The sequence below is a fragment of the Ostrea edulis genome, chromosome 7, assembly GCF_947568905.1.
Source record: "Ostrea edulis chromosome 7, xbOstEdul1.1, whole genome shotgun sequence".
In the NCBI taxonomy this organism is placed as follows: Eukaryota; Metazoa; Mollusca; class Bivalvia; order Ostreida; family Ostreidae; genus Ostrea; species Ostrea edulis.
In genome coordinates, this window is record NC_079170.1 from 24,725,036 (window position 1) to 24,752,345 (window position 27,310).

The 27,310-nt window shown below is 36.1% G+C and overlaps 2 protein-coding genes across 4 annotated transcripts; one reads left to right on the forward strand and one right to left on the reverse strand.

Annotated features, from left to right (window-relative positions):
• Positions 1–9,829: 9,829 nt before the first annotated feature.
• LOC125653513 (high mobility group protein B3-like) lies at positions 9,830–24,543 on the reverse strand. Its single transcript, XM_048883067.2, has 5 exons — positions 24,387–24,543; positions 23,551–23,687; positions 13,330–13,579; positions 11,838–11,944; positions 9,830–10,947 (listed from the first exon to the last, which is right to left on the reverse strand). The coding sequence occupies exons 1-5, from the start codon at positions 24,388–24,390 to the stop codon at positions 10,834–10,836; spliced, it is 612 nt and encodes a 203-aa protein (XP_048739024.1). The 5' UTR covers positions 24,391–24,543; the 3' UTR covers positions 9,830–10,833.
• Positions 17,719–21,916, forward strand: LOC125680465 (zinc finger protein 862-like). Of its 3 annotated transcripts, none has more exons than XM_056143763.1 (8): positions 17,719–18,555; positions 18,678–18,977; positions 19,253–19,716; positions 19,927–20,045; positions 20,878–21,007; positions 21,116–21,377; positions 21,546–21,677; positions 21,754–21,916. In XM_056143763.1, the coding sequence occupies exons 1-5, from the start codon at positions 18,015–18,017 to the stop codon at positions 20,885–20,887; spliced, it is 1,434 nt and encodes a 477-aa protein (XP_055999738.1). In that variant the 5' UTR covers positions 17,719–18,014; the 3' UTR covers positions 20,888–21,007; positions 21,116–21,377; positions 21,546–21,677; positions 21,754–21,916. The 3 variants fall into 3 exon arrangements, with proteins under 3 accessions (XP_055999738.1, XP_055999739.1, XP_055999737.1); XM_056143764.1 differs by having other exon boundaries at positions 21,569–21,677; positions 21,763–21,914; XM_056143762.1 differs by having other exon boundaries at positions 21,569–21,677; positions 21,754–21,912.
• Positions 24,544–27,310: the final 2,767 nt, after the last annotated feature.

The window sequence follows — 27,310 nt, forward strand, 5'->3', positions numbered from 1 at the left end:
AATTCCTAATAAAGGAGCACAATTTGTGCCCATGGAAGTTCTAGAATGGTGATCTAAATGCAAACGTTGGCCCCAACAACGAAGATAAAGAACAGGTACTAATAACTAATAGATTATTGCAAAAAATGTAGGCTAGTCATTTGAGGAATCGTCGTCCAACACAATATAATCCGCATATAAAAAACACAATATAATCCGCATATCAACGTGGAATTCATCAAACGGTCATACAAAGAACCAAATCGACCACGCACTGTTGAATAAGAGATATAGCAGAATGAAAGGTGAAGATAACGAACATTGATCAATCTCATAACTCCTATAAAGGTGAAGATAACGAACAGTGATCAATCTCGTAACTCCTATAAAGGTGAAGATAACGAACAGTGATCAATCTCATAACTCCTTTTAAGGTGAAGATAACGAACAGTGATCAATCTCATAACTCCTATAAAGGTGAAGATAACGAACAGTGATCAATCTCATAACTCCTATAAAGGTGAAGATAACGAACAGTGATCAATCTCATAACTCCTATAAAGGTGTAGATAACGAACAGTGATCAATCTCATAAATCCTATGAGAAATACAAACTAAAGAGTTTGACTAACACGGACCCCTGGACACATCAGCGATGGGATCAGATGCCTAGGAAGAGTAAGCATCCCTTTAGACCAGTAACGCGCGCCGTGAGCCCTCTATCTGGATCAGGTAAACGGAGTTATCCGTAGTCAAATTAATGTGTTGCAGGAATTGATAAGGTATTTAAAAGTATGGGCATCAAACCTTCTTACTGATATCCTGCTAACAATTTGGCAGAGGGAAACAACAGGCAAGCGGAAGTAAATTAAATCTCCAAATAGAGAATATTTGTCTTAAATTGTTGAGGGTGATTTGAACAGCTCATTTGAATAACTTTAAAATAGACAAACTTTCACACCTTGATAGATGGGTAAGTATTGTTTTATAAGAAATGTTATTATGAAAAGTACTACATGATGTGAAAGTAATTGTAAAAGTTTTGAGAAGTTTACTTTAAGGGAACAGGGCCAGATCAAAGGCGAGTAATTTGGGTAAGAACATAGAGGCAAAATCAATAGAGTGGTCCAACCTACCGTAATACGACCCGGCTATGACGAGGGTATGAAGATGGAGGTCCTGTTCTAATGTTGGCATTGGTACGATAAAGACGGCCCAAAATGTCATGCATAAGTCAAAATCCATGGTACTCCACCTACAGCTGATAATACTTATACCTATCAGTGAAAAATGACGGAACTGGACGTCAAACTTCACACAACACTGTCTCTTTACTTTAGGATGCAAATACCAAAATTTACCGCGTCTTCCAGTCAACGGTTACTCTAGGAGAAATATAGAAAATATTACTAAAGGCGTTGTCAAGGAGCGATAATTCAAGCTCAAAGAAAACCCACTCAGTCAAGGGAATTGTAATCCCCTCTCATTTCGTTGATGTTCGGCTTAGTTGTAATACGTTTTTGACATACAAAAATATTGAAAATGCAATTATCATAGAAAAAAACTACTTTCGTCAGAACCAGTCTAAAAATAGAGAATTACTCGGGCACTATCTCCCAATCTCTTGCAGAATTTACAACATCAACTAAACATCATTGATTGTGATGGCAAGCATTACGAAAGGACTCGCTTTGTGGCTTTATTTGCTAAATTCAAGATCCGCACCTCTTTCAAAAACAGGTCAAGAAAGCCCAATCGCAAACGAGGTCTGTATAACCTATTGATATAAGTCCATGCATGAATTTTGAAATCATAAGCTGCAAGGATAGCCAAAAATATCCTGAAAATCATTTGTATGGATGAATGGCACAGACTGATCACTATAGGACACGCGTCTATATAACCTTCCTGTTATGTTAGAGCTCTTAGCATAATATTTTCAATTTAAACATGATGTGTTTGTGAAACACAAATGCCCCCGGTAATGGTCAATTCCAAAAATGCCCAAGATCACAAGGACAAATCTTTTGGTACCAGTAGAAAGATCTTGTCACAAGAAATGCTCATGTGTAATATGAAAGCTCTAATATTTACCATTTAGAAGTTATGTCCAATGTCAAAGTTTTAAAAAGTAGGTCGAATGTCAAGGTCAAAAGGTTTAGTACCCATGGAAAGGTCTTGCCACAAGGAATACTCATGTGAAATATCAAAGCTCTAGCACTTACTGTTCAAAAGTTATTTTCAAAAAGTAGGCCAAACTCCAAGGTCAATGTCACAGGGTCAAAAATGTTGGTACCCATGGAACGGTCTTGTCACAAGGATTATTGTTCAAAAGTTATTAGCAAGGTTAAAGTTTTCAAAAAGTAGGTCAAACTCCAAGGACGGTTCTGTTTATAAGATTTTTTCCTGTGCATTACAATATTTGTCCCTAAAGAGCATTCAACAAATCCAGAACAAAATACTGATAAATTGATAAATGAAAATCTCTCTGGATATAGAATTAACGTGTTATATATATATATATATATATAATCTGTTCTAATGTCCATACATACACGTACGAACTAGATAGGAACTCAAAGCCGTATCATTGGAGCCATTTTGAAGTTATGAATTTAACTTTGGTGTTTGAATTTTGGCGGATGTAAACTGATCATTACATCCTTAGTACGTAGTACCATAATCGTCTAAATAAGTAATGATAAAAGTATGTGAAGAAAAATCCCTTTTTTTTGGTCATAAAAATATGCTGTTAAAATTATGTGTAGGCACGTGCCTACTCGAGCCTAACAAAGTTACACCTCTGATTGTACACATTGAAGTTTTGGAGCACCCACACTGCACTAACTAAATTACAATTGTACAGGACTAGGTAATACACGTACTCATTGATTATATAAAACATACAATTAAGGAGGTATGCTACACCAGAGAAATTTGATGTAGATGAAAAGTGGAGGATATGTACAACAATATTTTGAAGTTGAAAATTTTCAAATTTACTTCATTTTGTCAAAAAATAGTTTCAGTAGAAGGTAATCTGAAAAAAAGTTAAAACCCCTGCCGGACTCGAACCTGCGACCTACAGTCCAGCAGACGGTATTCAAACCTACTGAGCTACTCGGCTAGGTATTTTAATGGAAAAGGGAAAGACAAATATTGCTGATATCGATTTTTTCATCCATGTTTTTGAAGGAAGTCAGCCATTATGACAATGTAGAGTACTACCTTAAAAGAGAGGTGAAGAGGTGTGTGGAAAATGGTAAGAGAAAGTGGACGGAATATCTGGCAGAGAAAGCAGAAGAGAATGGAATGATGAGGGTTCTGTACGACTTAACCAGTGTACTGACAGGAGCGAGGAGCTGTATGACTTAACCAGTGTACTGACAGGAGGGAGGAGCTGTACGACTTAACCAGGGTACTGACAGGAGGGAGGAGCTGTATGACTTAACCAGTGTACTGACAGGAGCGAGGAGCTGTACGACTTAACCAGTGTACTGACAGGAGGGAGGAGCTGTATGACTTAACCATCATACTGACAGGAGGGAGGAGCTGTACGACTTAACCAGTATATTGACAGGAGGGAGCTGTACGACTTAACCAGGGTACTAACAGGAGGGAGGAGCTGTATGACTTAACCAGTGTACTGACAGGAGGGAGGAGCTGTACGACTTAACCAGTGCACTGACAGGAGGGAGGAGCTGTACGATTTAACCATCATACTGACAGGAGGGAGGAGCTGTATGACATAACCAAAGTACTGACAAGAGGGAGGAGCTGTGCGACTTTACCAGCATTCTGACAGGGCGAGGAGCTGTGGGACTTAACCATCATACTGACAGGAGGGAGGAGCTGTATGACTTAACCATCATACCGACAGGAGGGAGGAGCTGTACGACTTAACCATCATACTGACAGGAGGGAGGAGCTTTACGACTTAACCAGTGTACTGACAGGAGGGAGGACCTGTATGACTTATAATCAGTGTACTGACAGGAGGGAGGAGCTTTACGACTTAACCAGTGTACTGATAGGAGGGAGGAGCTGTGTGACTTAACCAGTGTACTGACAAGAGGGAGGAGCATTCTTTCAGCAGAGGGCGCATTATACAAGCTTCACTTACACTTTACTTGTGTAGTTTGAGTAAGGCACGGAACTCTGGGTAGAAGATGGAGGAAGGAGCTTGACGACTTAACCAGTGTAACTGACAGGAGGGAGGGGCTGTGCGACTTAACCATCATACTGACAGGAGGGAGGGGCTGTATGACTTAACCATCATACTGACAGGAGGGAAGAGCTTTACGACTTAACCAGTGTACTGACAGGAGCGAGGAGCTGTACGACTTAACCAGTGTACTGACAGGGGGGAGGAGCTGTATGACTTAACCATCATACTGACAGGAGGGAGGAGCTGTACGACTTAACCAGTATATTGACAGGAGGGAGCTGTACGACTTAACCAGGGTACTGACAGGAGGGAGGAGCTGTATGACTTAACCAGTGTACTGACAGGAGGGAGGAGCTGTACGACTTAACCAGTGCACTGACAGGAGGGAGGAGCTGTACGACTTAACCAGTGCACTGACAGGAGGGAGGAGCTGTACGATTTAACCATCATACTGACAGGAGGGAGGAGCTGTATGACTTAAGCAGTGCACTAACAGGAGGGAGCTCTATGACTTATAACCAGTGTACCAACAGGAGGGAGGAGCTCTATGACTTAAAGGTCATAGGAGACGGTTTTTAACAATACATTTTCTCTCCATAATTATCAACTTTGTTTCATAGACTCCTCATAAAAATACATTTTAAAGATTAAAAACGATATTAACTCGAAGAAATTGAAGTGCAAAGGTAGTCGGAATAGAAAATCGTTACACGATTATCGTTCCTGATTTCCTGAATTTGTGACGTCATAAGAGACCACACTCAGATTTGCGAATCAAAACAAAAGCACATCCATAGACGATTTATTCGCAACTGGAGGAGTTTTTGAATAGGGAACCATAGTTTGTTATACAAGGATATCACTTTGAACTCATAATTAATGTAAATGCCAGCCACATCGACGATTTTTCATCGGAGGACGAAGAAGATTGATCAAGATCCTATTTATTCCGAATCGGTTGAAACAATACTGACTGATTAATGATAAATGTATGATAATTCCAGAGTACATTCTCTGATGACAATAAGAGAAATATAGATAGTTATTACTTGCGCTTTCTAATCCCATGCAGACACAGCGACGCAGCATCGGTTTATCCCCAAGGGGGGGGGGGGGGGGTGAAGGTTGACTGACTAAAAAGGTGGGCACCCCCTCATCCCCCTTTGGTTTTATGTGCCCAAGTTCCACCCTGACTCGGATATATTTTATAGCCAGATCGAAATTTCCTTTACACACATCGTGAGCGCCGTTTTTTTAAATTTATTTTCATAGGATTTTTACAAGTATCGTGTACAGCTATTTTAGTTTAACAGGTGAATCTAATAAATATAAATGGCTTTAACATTCTTTTACAATAAAATTTGCGACATTAGGGCCTATATGAAGAATAATTTACCATAACATTAGACGCTATAAGGGCTCTTTCTTGCGTATAATGGTTGGAACTGGAAGCCAGAGGAAGAACGAATTCTTCGTCTGGACCAGTTATTGAAGGAACTGTCGAAAAATCCGAATGTCCTGACTGTTTTTGTAGGTCATGCGTTATGGACGAGTCACACAGACAACTTTAGGTAGCCAAAGAATTCTGGAATATATTGAGTCATCGTGGGGTGTGGGACGATGATCGGTTCATAAGCTGTACATAGCCAGAAAATCTGCACAGTATGCAGGAACTCAGGTCGGAAACTGTATGTTTGGCTGTCATACATCGTCGGATACTGGGTATCCGACGAAGGCAGTCAAATGGATACAAGAAAACGTAGAAAAAAGAATAATCTGCCTAATTTATCAATGGCTAACGTTCTCATTTATACAAAATAAATTTATCGAGCTTTAATTCTTACATGTTGATTCATTCAACTGACCGGTTGTTCAAAACCCTCGGCCTTTAACGTTATTATTTGTTTAATTTTTTTACCGTAATAAGGAAACCAACGTGCAAAGTGCTTCATTTAAAGGGGAAAAAAATCATCCCCCAACTCTTGCATGACTGTAAAAATTGGTTTATTTCACCCGATATAAAAACTTGTAATTTCAATATGTTCCACCATTTGCTTTGAACATTCTTTTTCAAACAGAAAAGAGGGGGGGGGGGGGGGGGGGGGGGGCTGATAATGCAGCTTTCAACATATAAAGTTAGACCTATTCATCTTCAATTTATTTACTTATGTATTCAGAGAGAAAAATTCTGATCAGAAGAGCTTCATATAACTATTTCATAGTCAGATTTCATTTCTAAACTAATCAGATCATGCATGTTTATACTAAATTATGAATATCTGTACTACATGTAGTCTACCGTCATTATATACAGTCAACGTTTTGCAGGATTTTCTCGTCTTCGCCGTGCTTGCCGTTGGTTTGTAGCCTAGTCGAAAATAGTTAGAACTGCATCTGGTCGAAGATTTAATTTCATAAACCCATTAGTTTTGCCAAAGTAGAGTGAATACAATAACGAAACTGATCCTCATCAACCCCCGTAATCGCGTAAAATGATTGTCAAATTAAACAACTTCGAGTTCTGTGTTCTCGGTGTAGATTTCACACCCAAGTCTTTCTGAACGTTGGATCATTTAGACAAAAGTATATAGAAATACCTGACTTGCTAAATTACAGTTGAATGTAAGCACATTGAACATTTTGACGGCTAAAACCCGCAGTTGTTAGTATAAACAAATACACATTTGCGTCAGGCTGGTCTCTTTTGACGTCATCAAGCAAGGGAGATAAGTCATCTTATTACATACTTTCAATTTCATCTCTTCTTTTTTCTTTAAAAGTTTGCGGGCATATATCACACGATATATGCCCGGAAACATTCCGGCCCGCAAACATTACGTCACAATCAAATTTCTACGCCGTTAATTTTCAAATTTTTCGTGTTTTTCATCTTTTACTCAGTTAAACCGATAAAGTTATTGTTAAAAATAAAATTATTGTTAGTTTCTAAATGAAATTGAAAGTATATAATAAAAAGGTTATAGACTTTGTATGGGAAATATGACGACCTCGTTTTTTGTCGCGAACGGACCTCGCAAGCTCGGTCCGTCTACGCGCCAAAAAACTCGGTCGTCATATTTTCCCATACAAAGTCTATAACCTATAATTACTATTTTGATACTTCACACCACGGCAACATTTGACGGTCTGTAGTTATAGGTTATAGACTTTGTATGGGAAAATATGACGACCGAGTTTTTTGGCGCGTAGACGGACCGAGCTTGCGAGGTCCGTTCGCGACAAAAAACGAGGTCGTCATATTTCCCATACAAAGTCTATAACCTTTTTATTATATACTTTCAATTTCATTTAGAAACTAACAATAATTTTATTTTTAACAATAACTTTATCGGTTTAACTGAGTAAAAGATGAAAAACACGAAAAATTTGAAAATTAACGGCGTAGAAATTTGATTGTGACGTAATGTTTGCGGGCCGGAATGTTTCCGGGCATATATCGTGTGATATATGCCCACAAACTTTTAAAGAAAAAAGAAGAGATGAAATTGAAAGTATATAATAACGCCTGTTACCTTACGATTTTTTCTGAATGACTTCTTTACATATGTTAAGTAATTAAAGAAGAACACATTTTCGTGCAAAACAAATATTTTTTGAAAATCGTCTCCTATGACCTTTAAGCAGTGTACTGATAGGAGGGAGAAGTAGACAATCAAGAGGAGGGTTAGAAATGGAATACTGCAGACAGAGAAGATGGCGAGATGGGTAAAGCATTTCAAGGGAGTGTTGAATAAGGAAGAGCCGGAACACCCAGCAACAGATGAAGAGATGGAGGTAGAAGAAAAAGACTATGAACAGTTTAGTCAACAAGAGGCGATGGCAGCGCCAAAACAGGTAAAGGGTAAGGCACATGGAGTAGACAATGCCAGTGGAGACCTGCTAAATGTGGATTTGGAAGAGACAAATAGGAAGCTTACAAACCTGCTCAGCATTACATAACAAGGGAAGAGTCCCAGGAAAGTGGGAAAAGGACTACATGTAATTGTGGAGAAGTTTAAAAATAAAGGCGACAACAAAGACCATTAACAACTGGAGAGGGGGATTTAGACAAAGACGGGCGGATCCGGGAATTGCGGTTACGGGGACGCCACTTTATGAGGCAGGGGGTCTGGGTCCAGGGCGAAGCCAAGTTCACCCCTGGATTTTACAGGGCTTGAAATATGTCTCCTATTTAAGTCATTTTTAATTGGTGAAATTAGTAAAATGACGCTAATTTTAAGGGGTTTTGGAAAAAATTAAGTTCTCCCAATAAAGTAATTCAAGAAATCAAAAAAAATTGTCATTTGTTTCTCCGGGATATTGCTTCTTTTATTGTTTAGTACATTTTTCTAAACAAGATACTGTAAATTTGAAAATTTTAAAGGGGGGGGGGGGGGGGGAGGGGGAGACCGGGTGCACCCCCCTTAAATCCGCCACTGCAAGAGGAGCATGTGATCAGAGATTAATTCTGAGGAATGTCATCAAATAGTCACACGACTGGAACGCCGGACTGCATTTACATTACGTGGACCAAGAGAAAGCTTTGCCTCTGTACACCAGGGTAGCGTGCAGAAAACAATCAAATTGGGTGCCAGAAATGCTCAAGATAATTATAGGGTTATACGATGGGTTGTGATTGAAGGAGAATTATCAGAGTGGTTCCAGATCAAAACCGGGCCCGGGTTAAAGTAGGTCCGCATTATCTCTTGCTTTTTGTAAAAGGCGACTAAATTGGTGGTCGTTGAACTCTTACGCACAGCTAGACGCAGAATGTCTTCGTATTCACGCGGTGGGTACAAATGCTTATCGCTGTGATCACGTATTGTCTAAAGAAAGATTACCAGACTTCATGCAATCGGGCGAATTGTAGGGAAACAAGAATTTACCAATATTACGAGTATTTGTTAAATAAATAGCTCGAGCAAAAATATCACTTTTGTAGAAATACAACCATATCTCGATACGTAAAGTTTGATGTATACCAACACCCGATATTTAAACAATGCTTTCAAAACTTTATGTAGCAGGTCTGTCTATATGTATACTTCTTGTACCCATCCAAGCCTTTCACAGAACACTCAACGTAGCATCACAGAAGAGCAGAGATCCGATTGCCCAAACAAATACTCCCTACCCTATTCTTAGGGGAAATAAAAATACACCTCTCTTCACTACAATGCTTCCAAGTATACCACCATGTTCTTGGAATGTGCATCATTCACAAACGGACAGACATTAAAACCAAACCAAACTTGTATATCGCAACAGAACTTCACTTCAAACGAAATTGAGCATAGTGAATGTAAACTTAATCCTCCTAGGCAACTTGATCCCACTTCTGGTATATCCAGAGGACGGTGTTTGCCCAACTCTCCATTTTGAATTGCTTATAGTAGTTTTTTGAGATTGATCACTGATCGTCATCTTCACCCTTCATGTGTAGTTCAGTTTACTAAATGGTAGTACCATCAACATACTGTAGTATGATTAGGAATATGTGTTAGAACTACGTATATAATGAATACGCGTATAAAAAAATGGATCAGAAACAACTGACTAAATTTCAGGTAATTTTAATGACCAAATAATTAAACTTGCTAAAAATACTGGACTCCATCTGTTACAAAATTGTAGGATGTAAAAATTCAACAGTGGTTTTCAAAGTAGAACAACACTGTCTCATAATTGAAGCACACAATTTTATTACATGCAACTTGCAAACAATATTAATTTGTAAGTTGTAAAACTAAACTTTCTAAACATAAAAATGAAAAACATTTGATTTTTTTTTTTTCAGTCATAAAAATTTTCATTACTAAAATGATACAAACTTACTCAAATTCCAAACACATGATATGTTTCTACATGACATATGAAACAGGGGGGAAAAGAAATGTGTCTTAATTGGAACTGCTAATCAAAGTTCACAACATTCATTTCATCAAGAACTATTTATTGCTTGTGAATTTTCATTCCAAGTTAAGAAATATTGTTTCGCTTTAAAAAATATTTACAAATGCTGAAAATGGTGTGCATGATCAAATTAAAATGCCGGTAAACACAGTAGTCCCTGAGTGGAATAAATTCGGAAGAAAAAAATTCCCCTGCATGATAAAGAGTTTTACGGGAGTATAAGTGCAATACATAAGTTTACATACTCAATGTATCTGGTGTTTTGTAGAGTTCAATTTCACAATGATGTATAACAATGAATGTGATACAGATGATTAAATATGATAAAATGAAATGCTTCATCTATAATGATAAAAATAAGAAAATATATACAACCAGATTGCACCAACCATTCTATAGTATTACTTTAAACTCAACATTCTCCCCCCACAAATGTTTAAAGAATTTGCATGTACCCAAAAAAAAAATTAATATCATATTAAATATTGGGTTTCAACATAAAGCTTCAATACATGTATAATTTAGCACTGTAAAGTGACAAAAACTTCATGCTGTTCATCAGACAACCTTTAAATTTCATCTACATGTATCTATCATTCTTTCCCCACACAATTAAATATTTGATTCTCCTTTATATCGTAACACATGGCTGGAGTCAGCAGTAAGAGATCGCGCCATTGTTGTACTAGGTAAGTTGATGCAGATCTTATTTTGTGACGTTATGGACTGGCTTTGATCGGGTGGGAATACCTCTCCCCCACACAGGACCCCTTTCACTCATCATCTTCATCATCATCATCCTCTTCTTCATCCTCCTCTTCCTCATCATCATCTCCATTTTCCTCCTGTTGTTTTGGTTTCTTCGCCGGGGATGCTCCTCCACCACCCTACAATAACCAAGATATAGCAACTTCAGAATTAAGCAATGGCTCTGTAAAACTTCACCACCCTTCAATGCTCTACACAATGCTAGTGAACAATGTTCAATCAGAACCAACACAGAACTTGACCTAGTACATTTTCATGATGTACACATACTGATACATCACATTTTCAGTTGAATAAAGTTGGAATGACATAATGATGCCAGGAAACAGTTTCATTGTGGGGGCATAAACAGATAGACAAAGTAAAAATTTACAAACAAAATTTCACAGACTGGTCCATTGCTACTTCTATGATGCGATGACTGATGGGCTTATAACAACTCAAGTCAGTTTCATTGTCAGCGATTTTCCTAACAAGCTTGTAATTTCTCCCAGCGGTTTTATTTTGAAGAATTATATTGGGGTTCAAGTATATTGGTTTCATCATGCAACAGGTATATATATCTTGGTTTCATCATGTGACAGGTACTTGCGTGCAGAGTTTTTCACTGCCTCTGTGATTTTACTAACATGTTTATATTTTGTCCCAGTGGTTTTGTTTTGAAGCTACTCTAATTTGTGTTACCTAATTCAGTTGGTCAATTTTTGTCTCATTCCACAAATATGCAGAAGTCCTGAATTTTGCAATTAATGTCTCCCTTGTCCCAAAGATACATCATACCAAATTGGAATGGAAGTTTCCAAGAAGTTAAACATCTTTCTTGTTAACGAACGGCAAATGACGCAGACAAATTGCAATTAGGTCACCTGATTTCACTCTGCTAACTAAAAATGACTGGCTACAATACATGTACAAATCTCCCAAAAAGCACCCCAAATCACATGGGACGTTGAATGGCTTAATATTTTATCCAAGAGGATCATATAAAAATGTTCCCATATCCACCTACCTTCCTCCATTCACCAAGGGCTACTTCATATTTCTCTTGTTCTTTCTGGGCTAACTTCTCAAATGGTTTCTTTTCATGGTCGTCCAAATTCCTCCATGCCTCTCCAGCTACAAATTAGCACAGATGATCCATAGTGTGTTTTAATTATCAACTTTTATACAGAGCTCTAAATTGTGTAATTTTTGGGTCTATGAAAGGCCCGGCCCATTCCCAAAAAAATTATGAAACCCATCTCCCCACACAAGTTAAATTTTCCAAACCGGTATGAATAGAAAAATAATAAACTTTTGTGATATCTAGAGTAATTACCCAAGTTCTTGTTGCTTGTGAACCAGAAATAAAATTGATATATAAAGCACAAGAAACTCTACACATTATTATTATTGAACATGTCGATTTCCCCTAATTATCCCATAATATAGAGCATGTTGATAGAGTTGGCTACCACAGAAAATAGAGGTACCGCGGTATACCATGGTATTAAGCAAAGTACTGCGGTACATACCACGGTATACCGCAGATTTAATCTTTTAATTATGATTCCATTTTAGTTGTGATTTATTGTATATAAAGAGCAGTTTATTGATTGTAAATTGCATTCAATTTATTCAAATATAAATAATAAGGAAAATAACTTATTTATATTTATTTTGAAGCCAGTTAACAGAACAAAAGTTTAATCCAACGATAAAAGTAAGCATATAGTACATACTATATAGCAGTGTCTCTGTATCATGACTAGAATCGACTACAACTAGACTACTGACTGGAACGACTATCAAAATAACTAATAGGGGGAAAACCTGTGGAATTTATTTGACACAATCTCAAAGTCTAGTCAAACCCATAATTCGGCAGGAATTTGTACTCGCGCGAAGAATGGTGGTTTCAAATGCACAAGTCTCCATCTGCCATTTTAATTTTTTTGAACTTGGGGGTTTACCCAAGAGGTTAAACTAGTATTCGATCCGCATAAACCAAACAACATAAAAACAATTTTATAATCTACCTTATATATTAAAATGTTTACTTAATGAAATGTTTTGTATTATTTTTATATCATTAAATAATCAAATTGTCGCATTTTATATTTCATATGTTTTACCGATTGTGTAATTTTCAGACTTACCTTTCATTACATCACAACAAAGGAACGATGTAAATAAAGTGAGTCACTGCGTACACATATTTCTTTCATTATTTATTCTTAATATTTTTAACTTTGTTTCAATTATATATTTTTGTTAAGAGTAATCAGACTTGAAAAAATCGGTATTTCGCCTTGTGTACCGTGGTACATACCGGCCCCAGAAAAATACTGGTACACTGGTAATACCACGCACCTCTACATGTTTATATTCCAATATATCCCCCATAATGGTGCAAATTTTTGAATTTTTTTTAAAAGGCTCCAGTATCAATAAGTGGTGCTAAAGCCGTCTTATTGAATTCAAATTTAATACGAAAAGACCATCATGAAATTCAGTCTTACCCATTTTTATGATTTCCTTATGGTCAATATTCTTTCCTTTCATCTTTCCCCTGAAGTCCGCTAGAAAGCAGAAGTATGCAGACTGTGGTCTTTTGGGTTTGCCAGCATCATTGGGATCTTTGCCTTTGTAGATTGCCATCTCTGCATCGTATCGTTTCTTGTCGACTGCGGCCTTTTTGCTGAATGGTTCTTTGTCCTTATCATTCATTTTGGCCCACTTTGCTGAACATTCTTTTGTGAATTCTGCAATCTATATAAATTACAAAGAATATCAACATGAACCCCCCCAAAAAAGGGTTATGACATATTCGACCAATCTTAGAGCAGTCAATGATATAAAGATTTGCAAACCACAAGCCATTCGGGCAACCATTTATAGGAAATCCACGTGCCCGAACTCAATTTTACTTGCCCGAAAATGAAAGTAAATTATATGCATGCAAAATCTGAATAATTTTCAAGACAAATCTTGAACAGACCGAGTGAAGATGCATAATTAATGGGACAATTGACTGTTTGGGGCAAGTTTTTCTAATCCTATGACTTGAGCATGCGCGCAATATTTATTTACTTCCGATTGTCAAATTAAAACTCCGACATGTAATTTTTTTTTTAACAAGCAGGGTTCCAAATTATCGCTCACCCACTCACATTGGCGACCAAAATTTTCCTTGCCAACTGATCCGAGTCCTATTGTAATTGAAGTTCAATTTCCAGTTGAGGTTTCGCCACTTGGCGAGACATTCCTGGGGTATCAAACCTTCCAAAATGCATTTAAACCAGAAGTTGAACAACGCAAGGGTTACTTCAAACGAAAAGAAAGCGTCTGCTTTTAACCAAAGTGGAAAGAAGGGGAGAATATGGCTTGATGACGGCGAAAAGGGATGACATGCTGTGTTTACAAAACATGACACGAAAGGTCCAATCGTTGTGACAGCTTGCCCAAGTTATAAACTTGGCAGCATCATAAAGCTGAGAAATTTTGAAATAACAAAAAGTCTGAAGAAACGTGTGTTAAAGTCAGACGCCGCGAAGATCATAAGTCCATGAACTCTGATATTTTTGCTAGGTTGACGAAATGAGAAATGTATTTGAAAGAATTACGGAGAAGGAAACAGAATTTAAATATTGATATTTTAATTTTTTAAATAAATTACAATGTGACCTGATGTTTCTTTTTTCTTGTAAAAAAAACCCCATGTTATTCAATTTCATGATATGTGTGGGCTACTAAAATTTCATGTGGGCGAACAGCATTTGTTATTCAGGGGCCCACTTGGCCCCTTAAGATATTCAGTCGAAGTTGGAACACTGACAAGCCAGTCGGACTTGTTGCCAAGCGGATTTTACAAGTCAGACAGGAAAATCACTGGCCGCGGGCGTTCGGACTACCGCTAATTTCGCAGACTGTTAAAGGTCAGTGATCTTAAATACAGGATGACACACCTTCAACCCAAAATGCATTACATGACCAAATTTGATGATTCTAGACAGGCAATTGTCCAATTATGAGCTGGACAGGATTTGACCATATCATCTAATTCAAAGTCCACACTGACCTAACTTTAATGTGCAATATATCAGCTGACAGTTTGATGATTCTAGACCTCAATGTACTTAAGGTTGATCGATCCTCATGTGATGTCATAGGTTTTTGCAAAAATCTTAATAAATTAAAACTTTGTGCATGATAGAAATATATCTTTCTGAGGAATTTTATTTACTGGAAATAATAAAAAATCTGGTAAACTATTAATACTGAAAAAATTTGTTTTCCATAGATAATCAATTATTTATGATTAAAATAATTTTGTCAAGGGCAATAACTCCTATGCTGGAATTTCCTCTACTGGATGTCTATTATACATTGGTTTACCTAAAATCCACAATTAATCTATACATATTTATGAATTATCAGTTTTTTCAAACTGTTGATATTTAAATTTTGTCATTTCAACAAGTTTTTATTTATTATTCTGTTTAACGAAAACGTGTGATTTTCTGACGTTGATGTATACTACTGTTTTTGTATGTCTGACATCTTTAAAAAGGTGGTAACATATATACTTTCTTCGGTTATTAATTAAATTAAACTATACTGAGTGGAAATTAATACAGTTTTTCCACTTTTAACCATTAATATTGATAAGTCACATAAGGATGGATCTACCTTAAAGAGGTATGCTACACCAGAGAAATTTGTTGTAGATGGAAAGTGGAGGATATGTACAACAATATTTTGAAGTTGAAAATTTTCAAATTTACTTTGTCAAAAAATAGTTTTAGTAGAAGGTAATCTGAAAACAAGATGTGTTTGTGAAACACAAATGCCCCCGATAATGGCCAATTCCAAAGATGGCCAAGGTCACAAATCTTGGTACCAGTAGAAAGATCTTGTCAAAAGAAATGCTCATGTATAATATGAAAGCTCTAATATTTACCATTTAGAAGTTATGGCCAATGTAAAAAATAAAAATAAAAGTTAAATGTCAAGGTCAAAAGGTTTAATACCAACGTTAAGGTCTTGTTACAAGGAACACTCATGTGAAATATCACAGCACTATCACTTATTGTTCAAAAGTTATTAGCAAGGTTAAAGTTTACAAAAACAGTCTTCGAAATTAGCCGGTAGTCCGATGCCTGTAAAATAACAGTTGGGCGTGTAAAACGTTGAACTTCAAGCGCCCGTCGGGCCTGTGGAAAATAAATACCCCTCTTTTCAAAATCATATTATTTTATTCGAAATCGTTATTGTAAAAATACGTGTCTCACTCTGTGAAATCAAGTCATTATGTTACGTAATAAAAACATGAACTGATCCCGAAGAAACAGTCCCGACCTAAATTACGCACTTCCGATTACAGGGAACCAGATGTAATGTCAAAGTCGTTTACGCGTTTGTTCCTATGCCGTTTCCAAACGGAAAAACAAGATGAAAATATTAACAGATTGTCAATGACAAACCGATAGTATGAAAACTTCCCTGTAACATGAACTTCTTGAAATATGTCGAGGGTGCCAAACCGGGGAAAAGACAAAAAACGACCCCAACGTCAGAAGAGAAGAAAAACTCTAAACAGAACTATGAACTGAAAAGGGAAAGAAAATTTCAAAAGCAATGGTTGATAAATCGTTCCTGGTTGAGGTTTGACGATTCGCAAAACCAAATGTTTTGCACCTCATGCGAGACAAACAACGTCGATTCAGCTTTTACTAAGGGAACCTCAAATTATGATTGACATGATAACAAACATTTAGTACAGCATGAAGTTTTTAATGTGGTTTTCAAATCAAGATAAGTTTTTTAATATGACTTCCAAATTCGGGCCTGTAGAATTGATGGTGGGCCTGTAAATTTTCCAACTTGCAGGCCCACTGGGCCTGTAAGTTAAAAAGTTAAGTGTGAAGACTGCAAAAAGTAGGCCATACTCCAAGGTCAAAGGGTAAAAAATAGAAGTACTCACGGAAAGGTCTTGTCACATGGAACACTCATGTGAAATATCAAAGCTCTATCACTTACTGTTCAAAAGTTATTAGCAAGGTTAAAGTTTTCAAAAAGTAGGTCAAACTCCAAGGTCAACATCACGAGGTCAAAAATGTTGGTACCCACGGAAAGGTCTTGTCACAAGGAATACTCATGTGAAATATCAAAGCTCTATCACTTACTGTTCAAAAGTTATTAGCAAGGTTAAAGTTTCAGACAGAATGACAGATTTACAGACAGGACAAAAACAATATACCCCCCCCGATCTTTGATGGCATAAAAATTTAAAACTATTGCTGGACTTGAACCTGCGACCTACAGTTCAGCAGTCGGTATTCTAACCTACTGAGCTACCCGGCTATGTATTTAAATGGAAAAAGAAAAGTCAGATATTGCCGATATCGATTTTTTCATCCATGTTTTTAAAGGAAGTCAGCCATTATGACGATGTAGAGTACTACCTTAAGTTGTTAGGACATAAAATAGGGTCATGACATACACGACCAATCTTAAAGGTCAGTGATCTTTAATGTAGGGCGACACACCTTCAACCGAAAATGCATTAGTGTTCGAACTCGATTTTAAACTTGGTATAGATCACCGTTCTATGCCAAAACAAGATGAGAGACCTTATTGACCACAACATTGAAAAAAAAAAAAGTAACACAAATTTAAAACATTGTTATTTATTTCTAATGTACTTAGAAAGCATATTTTCTTTCCATTTCCCTAACAATATCCTCCTTTCCTCACAACATTTATCAGACGACGACTGACCAGGGTCCTTTGGGATAACTCTAATGCTTTAAACCTAGAAAATCAGCATAGACAAGTTGGTCTATCTCTACAATTGGCATAGACCAGTGTCATTAGACATAGACTTGGTCTACGGTCTATGGCAGTGTTTCCGAAGGTTCGTCGGACCGTCGGACAAGTCCGGTAAAAATAGACTCGGTCCGGTAAAAGTTAGAATCGTGACGGACCAAATGTCCGGTAATGTAGAGGCAATGAAAACTGGGAGAATAATGATAAATGAATAAAATAAAATTGAAATTCAAAACATGTTCATCTTTTCCATGGATTCCTAAAATGGTTTTCAAAAAGTGTCGTTGTTATCGTACTCCAACACGGGATCGTCGCTTCTAAATATATCGGGTTCGACATTTACATACAGTATTTTAGTTCCGGTATAAACCGTGAAATGTTGGGACTGAAATTTGTTGAGGGTGCTATACCAGGAAAAAAACTAAAGCTTAGCAATCCCGATTCAACGAAAAACAACAAGAATTACGAGGCGAAAAGACCTCCACGAAAATTTAACCCAAAATGGAAGGAGGGGCGATCATGGCTGACTTACAACGACGAGAAAAGTGCAATGACTTGTTCAGTGTGTGTCGAGCGTTATGCTTCAAAGTCAGGTTCCAATCGTACCCCAACTGGAATAAGCTCAAACTTAAAAGGTCAGAACACCTTTTTAGACGGATGCACAAATTTCAGAGTGACTGCTGTGGTCGACCACGAGTCCAGCGTTGCTCATAAAAAGGCCATAGAATTTCAAAATGCGTCTGCTAAGACAGGGTCGGATATTTTGACCAACACTTCTGCCGGCAAAGCTTTACAGTCGTTAAGAAAAGCTGAAAAAGACAGACTTGTTTTTTTATTTCGAAATGCTCATGCTGTTATGAAGCACAATCGGCCAATGCGTGACTACACATGGTTGTGTTCATTGGATCAAGTTAAAGGTAAAGTACATGTAAATTTTTATATTATATGCTGGTCTTACGTCTAAAAAATCTCTAGAACTTGTGTTTTCTTGTTATGAAATATCAACCTAAAATAGCTTATGTAATATTATATCTTTAAGGTATTGATCTAGGCGGCACATATATCAACGACAAAGCTGCCATTGAATTTGTGAAGTCAATAGCTGCTACCGAGAGAGACAACACTGTAGATTTTCTCAGCAAAGTCAACTTTTTCTCTATCATGATGGACGGATCAACTGACATCAGTGGTGATGAACAGGAGGCACTTTATTTGCGGTTCTCCTTGCATGGAAAAGTCACAGAGAGATTCCTAGCAATTGGAACACCAAATAGCACCTGTGCAGTTGACTTGGAATCCTTTTTGATGAAGGTGTTTACTGATTGCAGGATTGATAAAGGTACATCTTTTTGAAGGTAGTGGTACATGTCTATGTTATTGTTGAAATTACATATATATGCTCTGTCACAATATGCAGTGACTAATCTGAAATCACTACGTAAATTATGCATAACATTCAAATATCTAAAAGAAAAGGAATTTAGTTCATTCAGTCAGTCCTGCCACTATTTCAGCAGAGACATGACGAAACGAAAGTTAATAATTAAATTTTATCAAAAAACAATGTATAGAATTAGAAACATGATAACATTTGGTTGCAATTACTATTTACAGCAAAACTGGTTGGAATGGGGAGTGATGGGGCCTCAAACATGGTGGGGAAAAAAGGAGGACTCTCTGCTCTGTTGAAAAACAACATTAACGATGAACTTGTTAATGTCCATTGCTTTGCGCATAGACTTGAACTGGCGTTCAGGGATGTACTCAAAAAAAGCAAACTGTACGATAGACTTATGACGTTACTGATAGGTCTGTACTATTTTTACACAAAACAGTACAAAAACAAGCGGGGGCTACTTGATGCTATCAGAGCTTTAAATGTGAAGGGTGTGGTGCCTACAAAGGTGACCGGAACACGTTGGCTAGCCCATTTGTTCCGTGGGATGAACAACATGATGCGTACTTTCCAAGCATATGAGGCACATCTCTGTAGCCTGAGCCACAAGAATCCTAAAGCAGAGGGCCTGGCAAAGATCTTGTTGAGGAAAGACCTTGTGTGCTTTGTTCTTTTTCTCCAGGTTTGTACTTTATAGAATAAATCAAACATTAGTCCGACAATTGGTAGATATGGTAACTATTCAAGAAATCAAATGTCTCATAATTACGACAATAACTGAGAGCTGATAAATTCTTTAAATTAAACTGTATCAAACATCATCATACATGCATAAAGCAAATCTCCACATTCCATCATCTTCATGTGTGTTGTCATCAAATTTTATTAACAGGAAGCTTTAGAACCTCTCATGAGACTGTCGCTTAAACTGCAAAAAACAGAATCCACTGTGGCTGATAGTGTTATTTGGGCAGAATCCACCATAGAGTTGTTGGAAGAGTTCAAGACCAGGTAAGACTCACTGAAGTGTTAACACTCTGAATCATTCATGTAAATTTTATGTATAAAATAAAATCAATCTCATTTGTCTCTTTAAATAATACTGAGATGCATGTGAAAAATGTTTTGCTTTGCTTCTTAATCAAAAAGCAATAACATAAGTAGATCAAAAATTACTTTGTCATTTAGGGACCTTAAAAGTGTTTCCGAAATTATGGAAGCAGGCACATATGAGGGCATTACTCTGCGGGGTAATACACCTTCGTTGTCATACAAGAATGAAATTCTTAGTGGGCTCATAGATGCACTGAAAGAGAGATTTGAGTTGGGCGTTTCTGAAACGAATGTTATGAACTCAACAAGAATTCTGCACTTTAAGAATTGGCCAACAGTTGAAAGTCCAGATTTAGGAGGTTATATCAACAAACTTTGTTAAAGTTCTTTGTTGATGTTTTGTTTTAGTTGACACGTTTTGGTTTTATTCAATTAATCATAAATGTTACTGCTTCTGTGTTATTCATATGAATGTGTTTGTCTGTTTACAAATTAATGTAGACTGTAGTGTAAAAGACTTTATATTCTTCAACATACGCATTCAATTGATATGAAATCAAGTTATTAAGTAAACTGGTAAGATATGGTTGTTCTGATAAAGTGCGATTCGCATTATGATGATCATATACTTTATAATTATGTACATTATTTACAATAACAATGACACAATATATGCTGTAATAGTATTGTGTGACTCTGTAATTTTAATATTCACTTATTGACTTAACCATTTGGCATCACCATGTACAAATAAAAGACCTCTGATTTATTATTGTTTATTTCATTTCAGTCTTTGCTGAAACAGAAATAATGACCATTGCCAACCATTACAGCAAAACTCTTCTAAGAGCCATACCAGATTTTTCTGTTCAGGAGACCATGAATGAGCTCAGGCTTTTCAAGAAAATTCTCTACAGAAAGTAGGTTCCTATCCCAGTGGTGATATTAAAACTAAATATCATAATGTTATGACTGGTATGCCAAAATAAAATTTCAGTATCATCATAAATTAATCAATATAATTACAGACATGGAAGTAAAGTTCAGGAATTGAAATGGTGTGATGCTCATGATCCTGAGTTTCCAATGCTGATGGCCGTGATTGAGCTTCTAGGATGCATTCCCCCTACAAGCGTCAGCTGTGAGACTACTTTTTCTCACATGAAACTTGTTAAGACAAGTAGACGAACACGCCTTCAAACCTCTACCCTCAACGATATTCTCATGGTCAAACTTCAAAGTCCACGAGTTACAGAATTTGACCCTACGTCATCTATTGACAAATGGCTGGTAATTCAAATTTAGTATTGAATGACATAATTTGCATTATCAAATTAAAGAAACAATATTTGAATATACATGAATTAATTGATTTTTTTTTTCTCTCAAAACAACTTTGTCAAGTGATGGAATTTCATACTAGCTGATACAAATGCATTATTCTCTATTTGTTATCAGTTGCTTCACATTTTCTACCACAGTCCTTAGCTCTGAAGCCACGTCTGCCAAACTACCAGAGGGCAAAGAAAGCTGGTCAGTCCACCAATGTGATTGATGTGGGATCCTCCATTGACATCACTGAACTTCAAGGTTGGTAAACTTAAATCCCCCTCCCCCCAATTTCTTTCTAATCTCTCAATATTGAAAAGCTTATTTTTTCCCCTAGATTTGTCAGAAAACACAGACATAAATAACATTCCTGAGAGCATGGACAAAGACACAACTGATTCTGAAGCTGATGAATTTCAAGGTATGTATAGTAATTTCGCATATAATTTTATGATTTTTGACAATATTCATAAGTATCACAAGTCAAATTTAATAACAACTACACTACAATTTATTAATTTCCAGACTCAGCAGAAAACGCAGTTATGGACAACGACGACATGTTTGCTCTAGAAGAAATTTATGAGTCCAAGGATGATGACGAAAACGATCATTATTGTGATGAATTTCGAGATGAACATGATAATTGGGCATTGATGTTTGAGCTAGTTAGAGATTAAATAATAAATATTGGTGCACTGTCAGTTTTTGTTTATTTGTATATGACTTTCGTTCGGTCTGGTAAATCATCATTCGGTCTGGTAAAAACAGAAATTTTACCAGACCGAATGACTGGTAATATAATTTAGACCTTCGCGAACACTGCTATGGTTAATTTCAAACACTGATTACATGAACAAATTTGACGATTCAAGACCATGTATACTTTTTCTGGCACAATGGTTCTTGAAGATTTTCCCTATAAATTTGTAGTCAAAACTTTGATCCCCTATTGTGGCCCCATCCTAACCCGGGGGACCATAATTTTAACAAACTGTACCATGTCATAAAGCTTTCATGTAAATTTGTACTTTTGTGGCCCAGTGGTTCTAGAGAAGTTATACAGATTTTTCCTATATATTTGTATGCAAAACTTTGATCCCCTATTGTGGCCCCATTCTACAATTGGTGGTGGTGGTGTCATGATTTTAACAAACTTGAATCTTGATTATGTTAAAGCTTTCATGTAAAATTTCAACTATTCTGGCCCAGTGGTTCTCGACAAGATCTTTCAAATGAACCTACCCTCTTTTTACATTTTTGTGATTATCTCCCCTTTGATGGGGACATGGCCCTTCACTTGAACAAACTTTAAAGCCCTTCATCCAAAGATGCTTTTTGCAAAGGTTGGTTGAAATTGGTCCAGTGGTTGTGGAGAAGTCGAAAATGTAAAAAGTTAACAGAAGGACAAGAGGCGATGAGAAGCTCACTTAGCTTAGGTGAGCTAAAAATTTATCAAATAAAATCGAAACAATTATGTGGTGTATAATGAAATTTAGGGCTGTGTTGTGCAAGAAAAATTTTGATATCATTCAATTCGATTACAAATTCTGCATTTCAGTTTAGATTTTACATACACCAAAAACATATATATGGCAAGTGATGTACAGAATATGTGGAATTTTATGGAACATCAATTTAAATCAATTTGTTAGAATTTAGCATTTTGACCACTCAGATATCAAAAGATTATGATCCACCGAATCACTGCAGCTTACCTTTACATGACATGTAACATTTCTGTCATTGATGGGATGAAATCAACATCATAAATAATGACATGGATTAGCAAAGCACATCTTAACACCATAGAGAAAAACGTTGTCAGATTCACGCAAAATTGTGAGGTTTCAAATACTTTTAATTTCAAAATTTGTTTTTAAAAGCAGCGAGAATGGGGAAAAAATGGCAACTGGTGATTTTTTTTTCCATATCCGACACTCGACCCCGCATCTGGATTTCCCCTTCCAAAACCAGAATTTTACTGAGAAATTTTTTTTAAACGACAGTCAATTGACTTTCGCATAGACTGGTGATGCATCTAAAAATCAAAGCCCCCCCCCCCCCCTAACAGGTAAGTGATTCCACATCGCCAAGGAAAATATAAGGTATTCTCAGTGAGAAATAACTCTACCTTTGTGATAGCTTTGCCAGCCTTCTTGGAGTCTTCCCTCATTTTCGACAGAAAGAAGAAGTAGGCAGAGGTTGACCGCTTTGGTCGGTTGGGGTCTTTTGCTTTCCTCTTCCTTCCACCTTCTGCTTTAGGACGACCTAAAATATAACACAATTGACATGTAGATCTGAGACACCATTCTACTGTGTTTTCATTTTTGTTGTTGAAAGATTGAAATTATGATTTAAATAAAAAAGTTGTTAAGCCTCATATTATTTCCCAAAGTCAAGCAAGAATACAATATTCATCAAATTAACAAATTATATTTAATTATATAATAAAAAAATACGAATTTGAACGTTTATTTTAAATCTGAAAGTAAATAAAACTAAAAGTTGTCAGATTTATAAAGGTTATCAATTTTATTCGTATATTCTCTTTTCATCAATAGTAATTTCTTTCAGATGTAAAAATATTCTTTGTTGGGGTAATACCTGTTTAACTAGGTAATTAGGTCACATAAACAACCGATTTCTAATAAAAAATGATCATCTAAACTCCCCAAAATTCTTTTTAAAGTCATTTCCAGTAACTTTCTCTCAACTCTATCTAAGTCATACTAGGTTTTCAAGTGCATATACAACCATTACGAAAACTACGAAAAAAAAGTCTTCCCGCCCGACTTATTTACCATTCTTCACCCAAACAAAGGAATTCTAGACATTTCTCACCATTTCCGATCAATATCGAACCAAAAATACCACTTAAAAACTGTTTCATTTGATTTTCTTATTCTGACTATATAACCCTTTACACATTCTATCATACTACTACATAGCGTATAGAAGGAAACTTACCCATAGTGTAGTATTATGAATGCTGTACAATTCTTTGTGAAGGAAATATAGAGCAGTGCGGCCGGTAAGACGCTAACCAATGTAACACACGTGACTTTTTTCCACCAATGGGAACAAATGTTTTTCCCGCCGCGGTCATAAACAGCTCTAAGGGAAGTCACTCTAATTGCATTCATTAAACTAAGAGGCTCCTGGGGGTTTTAAAGTTGTAATGCGAGTTGTGTCGAGGTATTAAATTAACACCTCGTAGATATCGATATCCTTAAATTACTATTAATTAATGTCAAACTCTCTGAGAAAAGTTAGATTTATTTTGTCTTAATTAAAGTATCACTCACTTTGAATTGTATTACTTTGGTTTCGTAGTACTGCTTATATAGTTTATGTTTTATTTTCATTCCGGTAAATCTAACGGAGTTACATATTTTGAATAATAGGCCTAGTTTATAAATTGCAATTTTGATATGAATTCTGGTTCCAAAAATAAAGAAAACAAAATCCCAAAAGCCTTTGAATTTTGAAAACTTGATTCAAAGTGTCCACGAGCTTACAATGTATATAACTGAGAAAATAGTTCACAGTGAGCCTTTAAAAAAAGAATGGGTAGAATATATATATCTACGATTAATTTTTGAGTATTTTTATATATTTTTTTCACGGGTAAGCCTTAAAGGTTTTGTTGGAAGGTGCTGATGAATGTAATCCGACCTGTATCAGCAGGTGTACATCATCTACGAGTTGCTTATATGTAGGCCTACTGTCATATTCCCCATCAAGCAGTGCCCATGTCGCAAGGAAAAGTGACTTACAGGATTCTCATATGAAATTCACATGCAAATATTTCACAAATGAACATGTCAAGATGAAAAGTAGAACGAATGATATTCACTTAATTTTATGCAAAATCTTTTTTTTTTTTTTTTTTTTTTTTACAAGCTGAGTGAAGTCGGTCATTGGGACATGTATTTTGTTTCAAGGTTGAAGTTGACACACACACACACACACACACACACACACACACACACACACACACACACACACACACTAACCAACTAACATACACACATGCACATCATCATGTCTGAAAGATATGGCGACAAAATATTGATATATTAAATTATTACAAATAAACGTTTCCAGTTCAACCATCGTTTTTGAACACATCAGCTTCGTTTTTTGTTTTATACATATTTCCTTCATATTCATAATACGTTTTCAAGTACTTGACTTTAAATAGTAACTTTTCATTTGGAATATATACATGTACCTTTTGACGAGCAATATTAAAAGACTGATGATTTCATCTTCTCTAGGAAGACCTAGTATTATTGTAATTGCATCAAATTGTAGTATTTTTCTAGATTTTTTAAATATCTATTTTTCTAAAAAAAAAAAAAAAAAAAAAAAAAAAAAAAAAAACAAGAAAAAAAACAAAACAACAACAACAACAACAAAAAAACGGACAAACATTTGGGCACTAAAAGAAAGCATGCAGAATTGTTTCAGCTTCAATTCGATTTCGATATAGAGAACAAAAATTATCATCTCTGATTTTTGACAGAAAAAAGTATTTGTTTGTGCCTATAGGATTCTATGAATAATTATAAAATTGAACCAAATTAACCTTTGTATCTTTTGTAATTGAAAAACATTTTTTTATGAATCTGTATGCAATCAAGATCTTCCTTTAACTCGAGTTCTTTAGTCCACTTAGATTCACATTATGGTTTATTATACTTATGTGAAGGCAAACATATGTCATGTATTGCCTTTCTTGTTCTATATTTTCATAAAATCTGGCTGAAAAAGTCTTGCAGTGGAGCTTGATTTGTAATGTTTTTAAACATTACGCCAAGAATGCCAAATTGCTCTTTTTATCCCCTTGTAAAAATGTGAAGGGAGGTTTAAGAGAAATTGTTTTTCAGTAATATCTTTAAAACATAAAATTACCATTAGGCCTATCTTCAAAAAAGTCACCTACAATTGTAAACCCTTTTTCATACAAAGATTTTGAAAAAAAACATACCTGTTTTGGATCATAATTTTATTGTTATACCATAACGGTTCCACTAAAACACCTTAGGTTTGCACCCGGTCCGTCCGTTACCCTGTCGGTCCGACTAATCTGTTTCCCGCATATATTTCGTCATGCTTACAGATATTCAGTTCATATTTGACACATTGCTTTACCATGACAAGTTACAGATCAAGTTCGAATTTTGTTCCGGTCGGTGTTATGGCCCTTTGACTTAGAAAATTACCGCAGATACAATTGAAAAATTATTCCACATGTTTTAAAACTTTGGTTTGCTTTACATATTTACACCTGGGGATATTTTCGCTGATATTTTTATGTTGAATTTTTAACAAATTATGCATGAACTTCTCGTCAAAAGATCGTTCTGACGGCAGGGGACTATCGTATTGCCATGTTTAATTAACACTCTCATAAAACTTGTTGTTCCTTCATTTTTCCACAGTTCACGTTTTCAATTAAACGTTACTGCACGATTATTACATGATAATAGCCAAACGCTATTACATATATCTAAAAAATAAATTCCATTTTCGAAAATACATGAGTATATCATGAACTTTTGTTTGGCTGATTTCTCTTTAATCATCTGTCAAGATTTCTACGCGCATTGTTTACAAGTGTACCGCATTCATGAGGAAATGGCCGTCATTACGATTGTTCCTCAAGAAGGAATGCAAACGTCAAGGTTATGTACTGGAAGGCTAATTTCTTGTGAATTACTTTTTAGGAGAGTAGCCCTTTTTATAGCAATATCTTTGGTTACTAATGTTCTAAAGTGCTTCTCAAAATTAGAAAGGAGAAACCACCGGAACAGAATGTCAACAGCCCCCCCCTTTTTTTTTTGGGGTTATCGTTATTTTTAAATTTCAACAGCAGTTGCAGGAAT

What these genes read in the sequence shown, in the direction of transcription:
- LOC125680465 (XM_056143763.1), top strand. Translation starts at nt 18,015, where the DNA reads ATGTTGGGACTGAAATTTGTTGAGGGTGCTATACCAGGAAAAAAACTA. An exon ending in TTCATTGGATCAAGTTAAAG is followed by an intron (nt 18,556 to 18,677) that starts GTAAAGTACATG and finishes TATATCTTTAAG; the next exon opens with GTATTGATCTAGGCGGCACA. An exon ending in GCTTTGTTCTTTTTCTCCAG is followed by an intron (nt 19,717 to 19,926) that starts GTTTGTACTTTA and finishes TTTTATTAACAG; the next exon opens with GAAGCTTTAGAACCTCTCAT.
- LOC125653513 (XM_048883067.2), bottom strand. An exon ending in CTGGCAAAGCTATCACAAAG is followed by an intron (nt 13,580 to 23,550) that starts GTAGAGTTATTT and finishes TAATTTATATAG; the next exon opens with ATTGCAGAATTCACAAAAGA. An exon ending in TAAGGAAATCATAAAAATGG is followed by an intron (nt 11,945 to 13,329) that starts GTAAGACTGAAT and finishes GCTAATTTGTAG; the next exon opens with CTGGAGAGGCATGGAGGAAT.